This window comes from Rhinatrema bivittatum, chromosome 19 (assembly GCF_901001135.1).
Source record: "Rhinatrema bivittatum chromosome 19, aRhiBiv1.1, whole genome shotgun sequence".
Lineage (NCBI taxonomy): Eukaryota > Metazoa > Chordata > Amphibia > Gymnophiona > Rhinatrematidae > Rhinatrema > Rhinatrema bivittatum.
The window spans coordinates 30,559,686-30,574,805 of record NC_042633.1 but is presented as its reverse complement, the minus strand read 5'-3'; the positions used below and the strand labels follow the sequence as shown (position 1 = coordinate 30,574,805).

At 43.9% G+C, this 15,120-nt stretch overlaps 1 protein-coding gene across 1 annotated transcript; it reads right to left on the bottom strand.

Moving 5' to 3' along the window:
- Positions 1-937: 937 nt before the first annotated feature.
- Positions 938-1,903, bottom strand: LOC115080328 (vomeronasal type-2 receptor 26-like). Its single transcript, XM_029584478.1, has one exon. It carries the CDS (start codon positions 1,901-1,903, stop codon positions 938-940), a length of 966 nt encoding a protein of 321 aa, XP_029440338.1.
- Positions 1,904-15,120: the final 13,217 nt, after the last annotated feature.

The window sequence follows — 15,120 nt, the reverse complement described above, 5'->3', positions numbered from 1 at the left end:
CTGTGGCCAGACCTCTGGCCAGACCTCTGACCCTCAACCCTCCTCCCCTCCCATAAATCCCCCCCCCCTAAATATTTTCCTGTTCTTCATGTACAATGTAGGTAGTGATACCTTTCAAAGGACCAACAGAAAAGATAATTTAGCTCTCTGGATCTCACAGATTTCTTCTTCAGGTTTCCTACAGTGTATCACACAGGGAGAGAGGGGTTGTAACAAGGTGAAAAACTGGGGAACGCTATTTCTCTGGGTAGTGAGGGAATCACCTAAAAAGAGGAGACGTGGAATCCCAGTTGGGATGGGTGACTTTCTCCTCTACTTTTCCACTCAGCTTTGTGTGTCATAGCAGAATAAAACTTGAGAGGATAAAGGGCATGCCAGGAGGGGACCCCCTGCAGTGTGGGTTATGAGTGTGTTCCATGATGCATGTTCCTGGAGGGCAAAGGAAAGAGAGAAATCTGTTTGGCACTTTGACACACCCCCTTCCTACTTTCTGTTGCCACATGCTTCACATAAAGGCCAACTTGTGCGGCTTGACTTTTCTGCTGGATGACCAAGTGGTACTTGGTGTGTGTGCAGTGGAGAAGTGGGGATAAAGTATACAATAGCGTTCCCCACTGAGATATGTTTCTCTTTATATATATATATATATATATATAGGAGGAAATCACACTGAGTGTTGTGGCTGTGTGTATGATGCTTAACACATTGGTAGGACTCTATCTGCAATATATGAAGGTCACAATGGGTAAGAGTGTGCATGAATAACCAAACACACTGGCATAACTATTTTTCTATTGATAACTGTAGACGGATGTATGCCTGTGCATAATCAACCGAGCCATCAACAAGGATGTAGTAGATGACAACATATAAAGATCATTTGGCATATCCAGTCTGCGTCATATCCCTCGTGCCAATCCAAGCGGCCATTCAATTTCTAAACTTTCTTTTCATGTTGCATTTTTTTTCCTTGAAAGTGTTCTTTGGTGTTCATTTCTGGTCGTAGGAGAATAATGTAACACTTAGGGAGAAAGATTAGGAAGAGTAACCCCGCACCAGAAGACAGAATGGCAAAGATCTCCACTGCAACCATGTTCTTCCCCTGTGTGCTGAGGTAGGCGGGAATGAAAGACAGCCAGACACTCACAAAGACCAGCATGCTGAAGGTGATAAACTTGGCCTCATTGAAGCTGTCAGGTAATGTCCTAGCCAGGAAGGCCACAATGAAGCTAATGATGGCCAGGAAGCCCATATATCCCAGCATGCAGTAGAAGAGTATGGTCATCCCATCATTGCACTCAATGATTATCTTCCCACTTTCAGATCTGGAGTTTTTCTCAGGAAAGGAAGGATGGCTAGAAATCCAATAAGTGCAGATAGCTAGTTGAATGAAGGAGCAGAAAATAACAATTAGGTTGGGTATTTTGGGCCCAACCCATTTTCTCAGGTGATTTCGGGGGTTGACAGCTTTGAAGGCAATGACCACCATGATGGTTTTTGCCAGTATGCAAGAGACACTGACAGTGAAGATGAAGCCAAAGGCAGGCTGGCGGGCTATGCAGGTGAATTTCATGGGAAGGCCTACAAATGTTAAGGAACTGAGGAAGCAAAGCATGAGAGTGCAGAGGAGGAGATAGCTGAGGCCTCGATTGTTGGCCTTCACAATAGGAGTGTCCCGGAACCGGCAGAAGATTAAAAGGATGAAGATGGTGACAAAACACAAGACAACGGCAACAATGGCCAAAGTTGCTCCCAGGGGCTGTTGGTAGGACAGGAACTCGATGACTTTTGGCAGACATTTGTCTCGAATCTCATTAGGCCAGTGGTCATCTGGGCATGTCCAACATTCAGTTGTATCTGAAGTAGAGGAGATACACCAGTTACAAACCCAAGCTGTAGACATCATTTGCTCTATAGCTTTTTTTTTTTGCAAGGATCCAGAATCTCCATATAAATACAACTTAACACCCAGAACGTCCCAGAAATTGGGGATTCTCCTACTGATAAACAAGGGCTGAAATTTGTGGTTCTTGGACCTGTTTCTTTCTTTGTATAAAGCTCGCAAAGGATCATACCACCAGTGCCTCTTTTGTGAACCAGAGGGGAGCCCCAGAGGACTGTGATCTTCAAACATCAGAGACAGTGATAAAAACATGAAAATAAGGATACAATGACTTACCTCTCCTCGTTATTATGAAGTCATGGTATTAAGAAAGGGAGTATCTACCCGTATGTATAAATGTAACATTTAGAAATACTTGCACTGTGTTAGCAGTATAGTAAATCTAGGTACAAGGTTTTGAAAACTACTGTAAAAACTTTTTGATTTTTGCAAACTGCATCCACTGGATGGCACTATAGACTAGATAATTTTGAGATGATTAGACCAATTTCTAGTCAATATTAGATCAATGTAGAGATGTGCAGGATGGAGAGTGTAGCTAACATTCTAGCTTGTTGCTATGAATGGAAAATTAGAATAATGAGCAGACAGGGGCAGATTTTAAAATGTACGTGCATGCTACCTGGAGTGCACAAATGTACACCCAATTTTATAACTTTCCTTCCCCTACCTGTCCTGCCCTCCAGCCCAAAAAAAACCCCCATACCTTTATTTCACAAGTTTCGCCTGCCGGCCAACTGCTGGCACGCGATTCCCCGGCCACGCCACGCCCCCAGACCACCCATTTTTTCAAGCCCTGGGACTTACATGCGCGCCACTGGGCCTTTTGAAAATAGGCCTGGCACGCGTAACCCCCCCGTACGTGCGTAAGGCTTTTAAAATCTGCCCCATAATATGTAAATTAGTGATTTATCTCCTTCATAATGTGAAACCCAGAAAAGATGACTATTTTCACTTTCTCTCTCCTTCTTGCTGTGCTGTTCTGATTCTAAGATTGTGATATCTGACAATGTTAATAAAGGTATACCCTAATTATTAAATAAATTTGATAAGGTGATGCCCATTGTATATTTTATTTATTTATTTAAAATATTTATTACCTGCGCTCTCCAAGGTTTGGGGGCAGGGAACGAGACAGCATACATAATGAAAAGAACAATACAAATAGCACAACATAAGAAGAGACGGGGTCCTGGCAGATAGAACCAGATATTCAGTGGATGTACTGTTTCCAGTAGTTAATTTTATTCCTGGAAGCTCTACAGATAAATGAAATGTAATCTTGCATGCAAGACTGTAATGCCAAGATACATAATCGAATGACTGAGGCTTCTTCTTCTAGTCACATCAATGTTATTAGGATATCTTTCGTTGAAACAACATTACATTTATTAGCAAACACTCTAGTACATGAAACACCAATACCACAAGAGTTTTATAATCATATCTGTAATCTCAAAAGCTCAAATACAGCAACATTTTGGATAATTCCTGTGTTGGTTCAATAAAACGTATCATGGCCGGCCCATTACATGATAACAGATAAAAAGGAATTCAGTAATGAGTTAATCATAAATGATTAACTAACTCAGGATAAGATTTTTTGTAAATCATACCTCTAGTTTTTTTCAAAATTGATATCTTTTTTTGTAAGGGCAATAGGAAGTGGGTTGGGAAGATTAGATCAAAAAAACAAATCACAGTATGTTAGTATTTGTATAAAGCTACAGATGCAAGTGGCCATTTGTTCACCTCAACCCAGTTCAGAAGTGTGCTGCTAAAATGGTTTCGGGCCTTACAGGGAAAGGAGGGCAACATTCAAATATTTAGCAGGCTTCCATAAGATAGAAGAAGAAACTCAAAGGAGTCCACTATTAAATGGCAAAAAAACCCCAGACTGAAACTCAGTATTATTAACTCAGTCGGAGTCAGATGCAAGATGGTAAAAAAAAAAAAATCCCTTTCTTTGGCTGATGGTCACCTTTAAGAAAGGATAGTCGAGCTGGCCCAATGGAATAGCAACAACCGTGAAGGAGATCTGTGTTCCATTTCCAGGTCTAGTTTCCAAACTCTGTGGGTTAAGCAGGGCTTAGATCAGAGAAGGTAACACCAACTGGTGAGCTTCTCGGCTGATGCATGCCAGGTTCCAAGGGGAGATGTGGCCTGTGGCAGCCCGGCCCGTTTGAGGACCAGCATTGCAGTGGATGGATCGGGAGGGAGGAAGATGAAGACTTAATCATGGAAACACTGCTGGTAGTCATGAATGAATGACTGTTGAGCACCCCCCCATTATAAATCACACTGAGAAGGGGACATTGAAGTGAAGTGAAGGAAGGCATGCCAAACTAATTAATGAGTAAATGAGAACATTTCTGTATCTGGTTGTCCTGACTGTGGGAGCTACTGATAGATAACTCCCATTCAGAACCCCAGGCAGACAATTAAGGTCACCAACAAGCTTCATGCCTTGGGAGATAGGCTGAATCAGTTCTGCTTTTGCCTTTCAACTACAGACCTTGTATTTTTCTGCCTTTTTTTTTTTTTAAAGAAATTGGAATTACAAGTCCCAGCATGCAATGGGATAAAAATTAGATTGATTTATGGGCAACCTGGGTTCAGCACAAATTCATTCATGTCAAGCCTGAGACGTGCTATCTTGCATCCTTGGGAAGCCAAAGTCATGACATGCTGGATTCCCATGATGGCTAACAGAAGGATGGCAGGTGGCTCACCCGTTCCATTGGCTATTTCTCCAGCAGAACAGGGGAGGCAATCGAAACAGCAGGCGGGCTGCCCCATTCTGGCAGATTTCCTGTATCCAACAAGGCAGCTCTCACTGCAGACAGAACGAGGCATCTATATGGATTAGAAAAAGATTAGAACATACAGGCACTCATTTAAAATCTAAGCGCCAACAAGAAAGAAACCACACCATCCTTACTGAAAACCCAAGTTTACCATAAACTGCAGCCTGGATTCTTAAAAAATCTAACAAATTTACAACTGCAGTATGAAATATGTGCAAAAGGCTATCTAACATGAAAGGCCTTAACCTTCTTACAGAATCTCAGCAGGTCCTGATCTTGACGAATTTCCAGCAGCAGTGTGTTCCCGAGTATCGGCCCCCATGGAAGAAAACGCTCTGTTACATGCCCCCACCAAATGCATCTGCCTAAGTGATGGTGACCATAACCTAGAACATGCCCGAGGTGAGCATAACCTAGAACATGCCCGAGACCCTCAAGGTCCAGGGCAGCTCATGCAGTAACAGTAATCCCTTTAGAAGCTCACTACCTGCCCACTCAAGGGCTTAAATTCAAAGTGGTTATACTGGTAGTTATAGGGAGTCAGGAAAGCTCCTTCAGTATTGGCAAAATCTGGTCCCTATGACCACATCCTGCTATGGCACGAACTGTAGCAGTTCGGAGCAGCTGCAGAATTCATATAGAAAGCTTGTGATGATTATCTGCTTTTGTATTCTATATTGTCTGGCCTTTCTCCCTTTCCATTCCAATGATGCACGCCTTTCAGGCTTTCCCCTCACTTCTAATACTAAGGACCATCATACTAATTCCAAGTTTGTTTTTTTAATTTTGCTAACATTTTTCTTCTATCGCGTCTAATGGGAGGGTGCTCCATGCATTAATAAGATATTCTTAAAGGGAAGTATTTTTTTTCCCCTTACTAGGTTGCTCCATGCACCCACAGCCCTCTCTGTGGAGGAATAATTCCTGATATTAGTCCTGAGTATCATAACCTGATCTCCTGTTTCACAAATCCTTCTCCGCCGAAACAAGCTTGGGATCCCTGCATCATAGTATCTGAAATCGCTATCATTCTGCCATGTCCCATAATTAAGTTCAAAATTAAATGATCAGGCACAAATTCTAGCCTCCTTGCTGTCGTCATTTTGTCTGTTTTATTTCTCCCATCCTCCACCCCCCCCCCCCCCCACACACACACACACACATTCCTGAAGTTGCAGGAAATTAAAGCTTTGGAAAAATGGATGTGCCATTCCAAATGTTTGCAAACTCCCCTATGATGAGAGGCTATTCAGATTAGGGCTCTTCAGCCTGGAAAAGAGGTGGCTGAGAGGGGACATGAAAGAAGTTATAAAATCATGAGTTGGGGTGGTATGGGCAAATAAAGGATGGCTATTTACCCTTTCAAATAATACCACAACAAGGGGACTCTCCATGAAGCTAGCAACCAACGGATTTAAAATCATCATAGAAAGTATTTTTTCACTCAAAGCACAATCAAGCTGTGGAATCTGTAGCCAGACCTGGTTAAGACGAATAGCATCGTGGGCTTTAAAAGAGGGGTGGACAATTTCCTTGTGGAGGAATCCATAGATTAGCTAGGTAAACTAGAGAAAGCCATTGCTATCCCTGGGAGGAAGTAACAAGTAACATCTATTTTTGGGATCTGCCTGGTATTTGTGACCCAGATTGGCCACTGTCAGAGACAGGATGCTGGGCTCAATGGATCTCAGTCGGGTCTAGCAGGGCATGCTGGACTTTTGCACTTTTTCACCCCATAGGTTATCCAGTTCTTAAAGATGTCCCAAAGCCTTCACTCATCACCTGATTAAACTCTTGGTTCCATAGGATAGCAGTGATGTTCACAGTGATTTCTTCCCACGGGAATTTCCTGAAATCGTATTTCCCCACTTTTACCACTTTGCTGGTGTCACCCTCGTATATCTGGATATTCATGATGTCAAAGACAGTAGGCACATCTCCATTCACGTCAAAGTAGACTTCTTCTTCAGATTTTGTTGTGAACCGAGTGTGCCACAGATAATGGAGGACCTATTTAAAGAAGGAAAAGTGTCATGCTGAATTCATAGAACATTTTTACAAAAAATTGAATGTTATGCACATAAACTAACAAAATGAATGAAAACAAACGCACATCCCTGAGGGAATTGTTTGCATGTTAACCCTATAAAATCCCAATTATTATTATCAATACCTGCCATGGTTTGATGGTCTGAATGTTGGCGCGCATATCAAATGTGTCTTCCTTGGTTCCATCCAAAATCATGTTGTGCAGGGCATGTGCATAAGCGTAAACAGCGAGGTAAGCATGATAGGAAATGCTTAAATCATTCAACTGAAAGAGTGCTGGGTCCAGTGCTTTGAGGTCCTCTTCCCCTGTGCATGGGATGTCAACTTCCCCAGTTACCATACTGGAATTGCTCTGTCTCTCCCATCGACACTTGAATGCCTTTTCCCAGAAAAGTTTGGTGAAGGTATCCTGTGGATAAGTAGAAGGCCCCATGTGGTAGAGGAAGTCTGTGAAGTGAGGGATGCTTCTTGTGGAGCCAGAGAAGGCCATGCTGCCATTGAGCAGCCTCCATGTTTCCTTTGTGAACAGATGCAGATTGAGGGTGAACAGTGACGAGAAGATCCAGACCGTACTGGTAACATTGCGGAGGGAGAGGAGCTCTAGGATAGGCTTGAGGTGCATTTCGTAGCAGTTGCACACAATCACACTCACCGAGGACTGATGGATCACTTCTGCCACCCTCACCAGCCTGTCGTTGGGGTAGCGATCATTGATCTTCTCCAGGAAGGCCACACAGCCACCATTCACCACTACTTCCTGTCGTATCTTCTGACTGCTCAGGCTAGTGATGTCTGAGTTGGAGGACAGGATCCCCACCCATGTCCAGTTGAAGTGCCGGAGTAGCTGGGCAATGGCTCGGGGCTGCAGGGTGTCTGCAGGATAGGTGCGTAGGAAAGAGGGGAACTGGATCTTATCACTCAGCATTGGGTGCTGTGCTGAGAAGCTGATCTGAAAAGAAAGATTTCCATCATCTCTCTCAAATACATCCATGAGGTATGACACATAATGATCACTAGGGCTTTGTACCTGATGGTAGTATCAGCCCCTTTTTTCTTCCCTGGGAAATGACAGGAAGGGAAGGGCTCAATCAGGGTAGAGTTAGTTCTTCTCGTCTCTGTTCTTTCTCATCCAGTCTCACCCTTCCCCTCCAGATCTCTGCAGGCTGTTGCTGGGAGAGGTAAGGGTGGGTGGATCAGGAAGCAGAGGGCCAATAGAGCTGCAGCACCAGCCCTGTATGCCATGATCAGGAATAATACAGAACAGCACCAGAACCTGACAATTGTCCATACTATTAACCATTTTGTACCCTGTAATTTTAATTACTGTTATTAACTTTACTGTGTAATTTGTCTTCATTTTTTTCCTTATGACCACTTTGTCTATTATGTTGGCAGCATGTACAAATGTTGTCATGACAATAAAGTTTCCTGAATCTAAATCCAAGAAAAGCACCAGTGGTGGAGGAAGAGAGAAAAGCATCAGTGAGGAGACAAAGAAAAGCACCTTTGATGCCTCTCTCTCTTTCAATCTCCTTCCCCCACCGGTGCTTTTCCCATGTCATAAGGGTGGCAGAAGAGGTACAGCAGGTAAAAGCATTGCCTCCTGCCGGTGGGATGGAAGGGGAGGGGAGGATCATGCTGCGACTGAACCCTTCAACCAGTTGCAGGGAGTGGGACTACCTTGGAGACAAGGAGCACTGGGCTGCTGCCCTGATCCACCCCCCTCCTCCATGGATGGCCCTGCATATGAGTACTGGCACCTTTCTTTCTAAAAGAAAAGCACTACTGGTGACTTGTTTTAGCAGTGGTGAAGGTATTGAGGTATAGCTCTGATGCAGCATCACCATGTACTGCTAAATAATCTGGAAATCCTGTTTGGTCAAAAGATCTCTGTGCATTTATGCCCCTATTCAAAGTTTTTGTGGGAAATTTCTGAGCTTGTGGTCAGATCCCTATAGAGGTCTCTTTCTCTAACTTCCTGCAGAAGTCTCTAGGAGGGAGCCAAATAGTTGACATCTCTCTCCTTAGGAGCTCTGGTAACACCATGGAAGATTCCAGTTGCCCATCTAGACTGATCCTTGCTGTGGGTCTGTAAGAGGAAGTTGCAGAACAGCCTTCAAGAATGTCCCTTTCCTCTTTGTCTTCCTGCATCTGGAGACTGTGAGTTTTCAAACCCAGGGTTCTGAAAAGGTCAGACTTAGCCCTTGGCCATTCCTGGGACTTGTATCACATGTTAGTGCTACCAGTCATCTCAGTTAAGAAGGACTCAGCAGCCAGTTGTAGTGGCCTAGGAAGTACTTATGAGTCTGAAAAGTATATACTGGTTCAGCCATCCCAGAAAGAAGAGCCTTAGGGGCAGATTTTCAAAGGCTACACGCGTAACCTGAGAAAATCTGCCCCTGCGCGCGCCGAGCCTATTTTGCATAGGCTCGGCGGCGCGCACAAGCTCCGGGACGTGCGGTCCGGGGGCGGGGCATGGTGGCAGTTTGGGGGTGGTGCAGGGACGGTCCCAAATCCTCCAGCACAGCGGCCTGTGCCAGGGGATGGTGAGCCAGCGCGCGCAAGTTACGCCTTCCTCGGGCAGGCGTAACTTCGGAAACAAAAGGTAGGGGGGGGATTTAGTTAGGGCTGGGGGGTGGTATCCTAAAGCTTTAAAGTCATAAGAAGAAAGTCATCAGGTTGATATAGGAGTCTCATTAACCCTACCAGCACATTACTTCCACCTTGCAGGTTCACTACTACACCATTTTCTTGACCATGACTGTTAAGAACCCTAAAAGCCCATGTATATAGACTTCCCCCTAAGTGGGGTTACCAAAGGGATGTGATAAATGGATAATAGTAGGGGTTCTTGGATCAACTGGAATGGGTGGAGTTTAAAGAGGAGAAAGTGTGGTCTGGTAGGAAGAGTATTGAACAATAATTTGGGGGGAACATCTAAGACTCGTGTATAAATATCACAGAGACTCCTTGCAATTTCATAGTAACATAATAAATGACAGCAAATTGGCCAATCCATCTGAGCGAACCTATGGCTTTCTAGTTCCTGTTTTCCTTAGAAAAATAAGGAAGTGAAAATCTATGGATGCAATAAGGGAAAAAACAAGAACTGTGCAGATGAAATAGTAACCCGAGTCAGTGACAAAGGCAGAGAAATCTCCTACCTGTGGGATCCTGTAAACCCCTAGTATCCTGGCCATGACCTCAGTCGCTGCAGAGTAGACCTCCCCGAGGATTCCTGCCAGAGTCAGGTGAACCTCACACTTATAATTCGGGACTGTTCTCTTCCCCCCCGACAATAGTAGCAGAGTGTTCTGGAGAGCAACTACTTCTGAAAGACAAGAGTCCAAGATCCGGAAGCCTAGGGTATGGTTTGGCAGCAGATGCTTGTTCTGATTAATTTCTTCTATGGCAAACAAGATGGCCAGTATGTCACGGTAATACCGGATCTGAAATCTGTTAGGGATAAACCAGTTGTCCTTCATGTTTTGTCACTTGGAAGATACTGTGTCAGCAGAATCCTCCCTCCATTCTGGTAAACATAAAACCTTTCTATAGAACTCAACATGGTCAAATATTTCTAGTCTTCATAGCAACACTTCCAGATTATGTCCGTCTCATCCCAAACTCAAAAGAATTTAAGAAAGTTCTCAAAACATATTTATGCACCCTCGCCTTCAGTAAGCCTAAAGTACTGTTGCAGTTCCTTATCACATGCATAGTAAAAAAACAAAACTGTTCCCCTTTGAGTGTAACATTTCATTCTTTGCCATGAGCTTCTACAAGTTCCATCTATCTTAAACAGTCTTTCATATAAATCTGTGTCTTTAGTATTCTCTTGAATAATTAGACATGGCAGAGTATTTTTCTTTAGGGCATAAGAATGCAAAGCTACAAGCAAACTTTTAAGCTTGCATAAAGCAAGCCTGTTTTCGAAGAAAAGCTACCCTACATAAATTGTGTGCATGCAACTTTCCCCGTTTCAGAAAATTGGTGCAGCTCATGCCTTGAAGCTGCACGTCGATTATGCAATGCACATTTTGAAAGTTGAAGTTTGACATGTAAATTCCTCATGCCCTCTGAAATGCTCCCAGGATGACCTCTTTCTTTACATGGCCAAGTTTATGCATGCTGTAAAATCCACTTAGGTGCACACAGCCAGCCAACATGCATAGCTCCTTATTTTATGCATGAAAATCTCAACTAACTTTTTAAGAATGTGCCCCTTTCCTATCATAGCTTCCTTTATACTGTCTCCTTTTTCCACTGAGGGATTTGGTGAGTTATAGATAGATATAGATATAGATTTTACACAATCAAAAGCAATTTGCAGTGTGCTAATTTAGAGAATTTTACTGGAAACAATGAGTATATCATGCTGAAAGAATTAACCGGTTGTGCCAGATGTTGGCCATATCTAGCGACACAAACCCAACCAATGTAAAAGTCATCTGAAGATAATCATGCCAACACGTGTCCAGCTTTGTCCTCTGCCGCTTGGCTTTCTGTCCTTATTCTTAGGTCATTACCAAATGATACACCCAGGTCTTTTCACAGGTCAGCAATCAAACCAAAAATCACCAATTTCCCCGCCAAGGGTATCTTACCCCACACAGTGTGCTGGCTGAGGGGACTCTTTGAAGTCAAGGATAGGATGAACCATGCCAGCATGAGCCAGAGAAATCACCCCCAGGACAATGTCGCCATCCATGGAGAAGGGGATCATCTCTCGGTGCTCCAGTTGGCAAACTAAGGCAGGGACTTCCCTCTTGGGAACAGCAAACAGTAGGAGAATAATAAACTGAAAAAGACTCATTTCTTTGTTCTTTTTCACAAAGCCTCTGGTTTCATCAGCACTGAGTGAGAATCACAGAAGTTCAAAAAGAAAACATAAGTGAAAAAAAAAGTAAAGCAAAGTAGAACATATGGAAAGAGAAATTAAAAATAGAGCGTGAGATCTAGAGAGAAGACACTTGGGGGAAAAATCAAAGAGATATGATTGAGAAATAGCAATAGAAAGATCCACCACAGAGATCAAGGTCTGGAGAGGAAAGAAGGCCCAGAAAAAAAGCCAAAAAAAACCCCAAAAGTGTCAAACAAACATGATTTGGAATTTTGACAGAAAAAACTGTGCTGCAGGACTGTCAGTGGGTTTATATCTTCTCTGCCTGGAGATTGTGTCACTGATCCCTGCAATTTTACACTTGCAATTAAAAAAGGTGCCTTCGTACACACATTACATGATGAGGAGGTGCGTGGCTGATAATGAAAGGACTTGTTTGATAATCACAGCCTGACATGTCCTCTGGGATGTATGGGGAGAAGCATTAGCATTTTCTTTTTAGAACTGGGAAAAGTAACCTTTTGGTTTTTAAGAAGGAATACATCTGTCTCTGACATATGGATAAGAGGGTTCAATATAAAATCTTTGTAGGTACAGTACCTAGGACCAGATGGTTCAGGGGATGGGTGCGATGATACAGATCCTGTCGCTCCTAGGACTTGTTAGCTTACATATGGACACGTGGTTAAAACTTGAACGTCAATGAATGTTTATTTATTTATTTATGTGAGGCTTTTCTTTACCAACGTTCGTTTGCACATCACATCGGTTTACATTGAAACAAGTGGATAAGAAGTTACATTTCAGGCAAGTCACTAGATGTTTAGGATAATGATTTCTCTAATTTTGGTAACTGTGCGGATTATTAGAAAACTTGGTAACAAGAAATCATAGAGGAAGATGTCCAGTTCGGTGAAGGCCAGTACTTTAACAAATTCTGGGCTTGTTTGGGACTGATATGGATGGCAGTGGTAGTAAAAGGGTTGAATGTCCGGATGGGAGCTGATGTTGGCCTGACTCAGACTGTAGGAATTCTCTGTATCCTTTGCCAAGTTCCGCTGCCCCCCCTATATTATCTGTTATCTTGTTGCAATGTAAACTGCCCACTGAGGCGTCAGTTTGAGTTCCTTGTAAACCGGTGTGATATGTATATTATACAGGAACATCGGTATATAAAAACTAAAAATAAATAAATAAATAAATAAATAAATTCATATAGTCATCTACTCAAAGTGGGAGAATCTCGTTTGGGTGGACTGGATGGACCAATATGATCTTTTTCTACCGTCATGAGCTGGCAGCCTAGTCAACATCCTCTAACTTCAAGAGACTATCAGAGAGCTATACGGCATAGGAAGATCCAGTTATATTTTTTCTGTGGAGTAAATTTTTGTTGTATTGTATAAATTGAGAGCGCTGTAGGGACTAACTGGTACCTATAGCAACCAACCATTGCTTGTCTGAAGTAGCAAGTGGACAGGAGCTGAGACAGAAGAAGTAGGCAAGTAGACAGGATCGAAGACCAATCAAGGTGAAGTATTATTTTTAACTAGCCTATAGCTGCCATCTGGATCAAGTGACATTGGCGTCCTCCAACTGAAAGGTCTGAGCATGTGCAAAGAAACTCCATTTCCTCAATCTGACTTCACAGAGCAAGCTTTTGTTTTCAGAAACTCTCTTTGACAGTAACTTTTAAACTGGTGTGCGGGCACACATTTGTGCACATTCGTCGGCCTGCACCCAGGGATGCTGCCATTTTATAACATCCGTGCATACATTATAAAATAGCCTGAGCGTGCGCACATGTACATGCAATTTTAAGTGGATGCGCCTATGCGTGCAAATATAGGGCGATTTTAGTAGATACGCACTCTGACACCATGTCCAGTTTTCTCAGTTCATTCCCAGTTCACCCAGGTAAGGGTTATGACTTCCAAAACCCCCCTAGTGTAATAGCCTCCCTTCTCCCATATTGGACCTGCTTCAGAGCAGGTCTAAAGTTATGCCGGCTTGCGTGGCCAGATAACGCGCTACTTAACCGGGCTATCTTGAAAAAATATCTGGCTAAGTGGAGCTGTCATCTACAAGAGTAAAAGACCAAATAAACTGGGCCATCCCCTCCCTCCCTCCCTCTCCCCAAAGCATAATAAAAGTGCTACAAAATATTCTAAAACCCTGCCCCCACCACCTTTTTTAAAAAGGGCCCGTCTCGATTAAACCTTTAAAAGGAGCTCAGCCTGCCTCCCCCCCACCCACAAGAAACAAGGGTAGCTCCTGCAATCCCATCCCCACCAATTCCTTGGGCATCACCTGTCGGAGCAGATGTACACCAAAATGGCCATACAAAAAAACGGCGCCGGCCATTTTGAAATGCCGAGGCATCGGGCTAGGGTCAAATAGGGGTCGTTCCTGCCCCATTTGGAATCTAAAGTTCAACAATGGGGAAAGAGGCATTGGGGAGGGGAGGAGAAGGGTAGACCCAGGTGGCCTTGAGTTTGTTTTTATTTTTTGCACTGGGGGCAAGAAATTGTCGATGGCCAGGGCTGGTGGCTGCTCGCGAGAAAGCTGTAATGAAATGAAATAAAAAAAATAGTGAATGAAGTTTGGTTTGGTTTAGTTTGGAAAATGAAATGCAAAAAAAGACAAACAAAACAGGAAATTTTGGTTAAAAAATGTCCTGGTTTTGTTTCCCACGAAAGCATCATTCCTATTATTAGCCCGGTCGACTTGGGAGTGAGCGGCATGGGGCTACACTCTGGGATCTGCCGAGCACCTGCGATCCGGAATTGCCACTCTCGGAGGCAGGATGCTGGGTCCGAGGGATCTTTGGTTTGTCTCAGCACTGCACATCGTACGCTCATTCTCACTTTTCCAGTGACTACCCAAGGGGAAATTAGAGGGGGAAAATGGGGGCACTGTTGCGTTCGTGTCTTTGCTCCACCCTCTCTACCTTAGTGGCGACTCCCTTCGGGTCTGACGGACAGAAGCAGCCGCGGCTTCTCCTCGCCACTTCTCCCCAGAATCCCCGGGCTGGCTTGACTCTGCGGATCCACCATGTTCCTAATGACGTAAGAGCACGCGCGCTCCAGAGTTTGTACCGGCAAGGGCGCGAACCTCGGGGCGTCCCCCCATAGTGACGTCATCCGCTTCCACCTCAAAAGGTCTTTGTTTGCAACTACGAATCGAATTAGCAAGGGGAATTCTTTCTCTGCTGCTCCGCCTCCACAAACTTACCAAGGGGTACCCGCTCCTCGGGGGCCCTGCTCTCTCTTCTTGATTTCAGATTGCTAAGACGGGATCCGGTACTCGCTCCTCGAGGGCCTACGTTCCTGAATGCTCAGCAGACTCCTTACTGCCTGGAAGCGATCGCAGACGTGAACACTGTGAGTGCTATTACAGATAGGAACCGGTACTCGCTCCACGAGGGCCTATGTTCCTAATCTCCGAAGACTCCCTTCTGTCTAATACGTTATCGCAGGTACGGAGATCGTGAGTCATTATTGTAAATTGGAGATAGG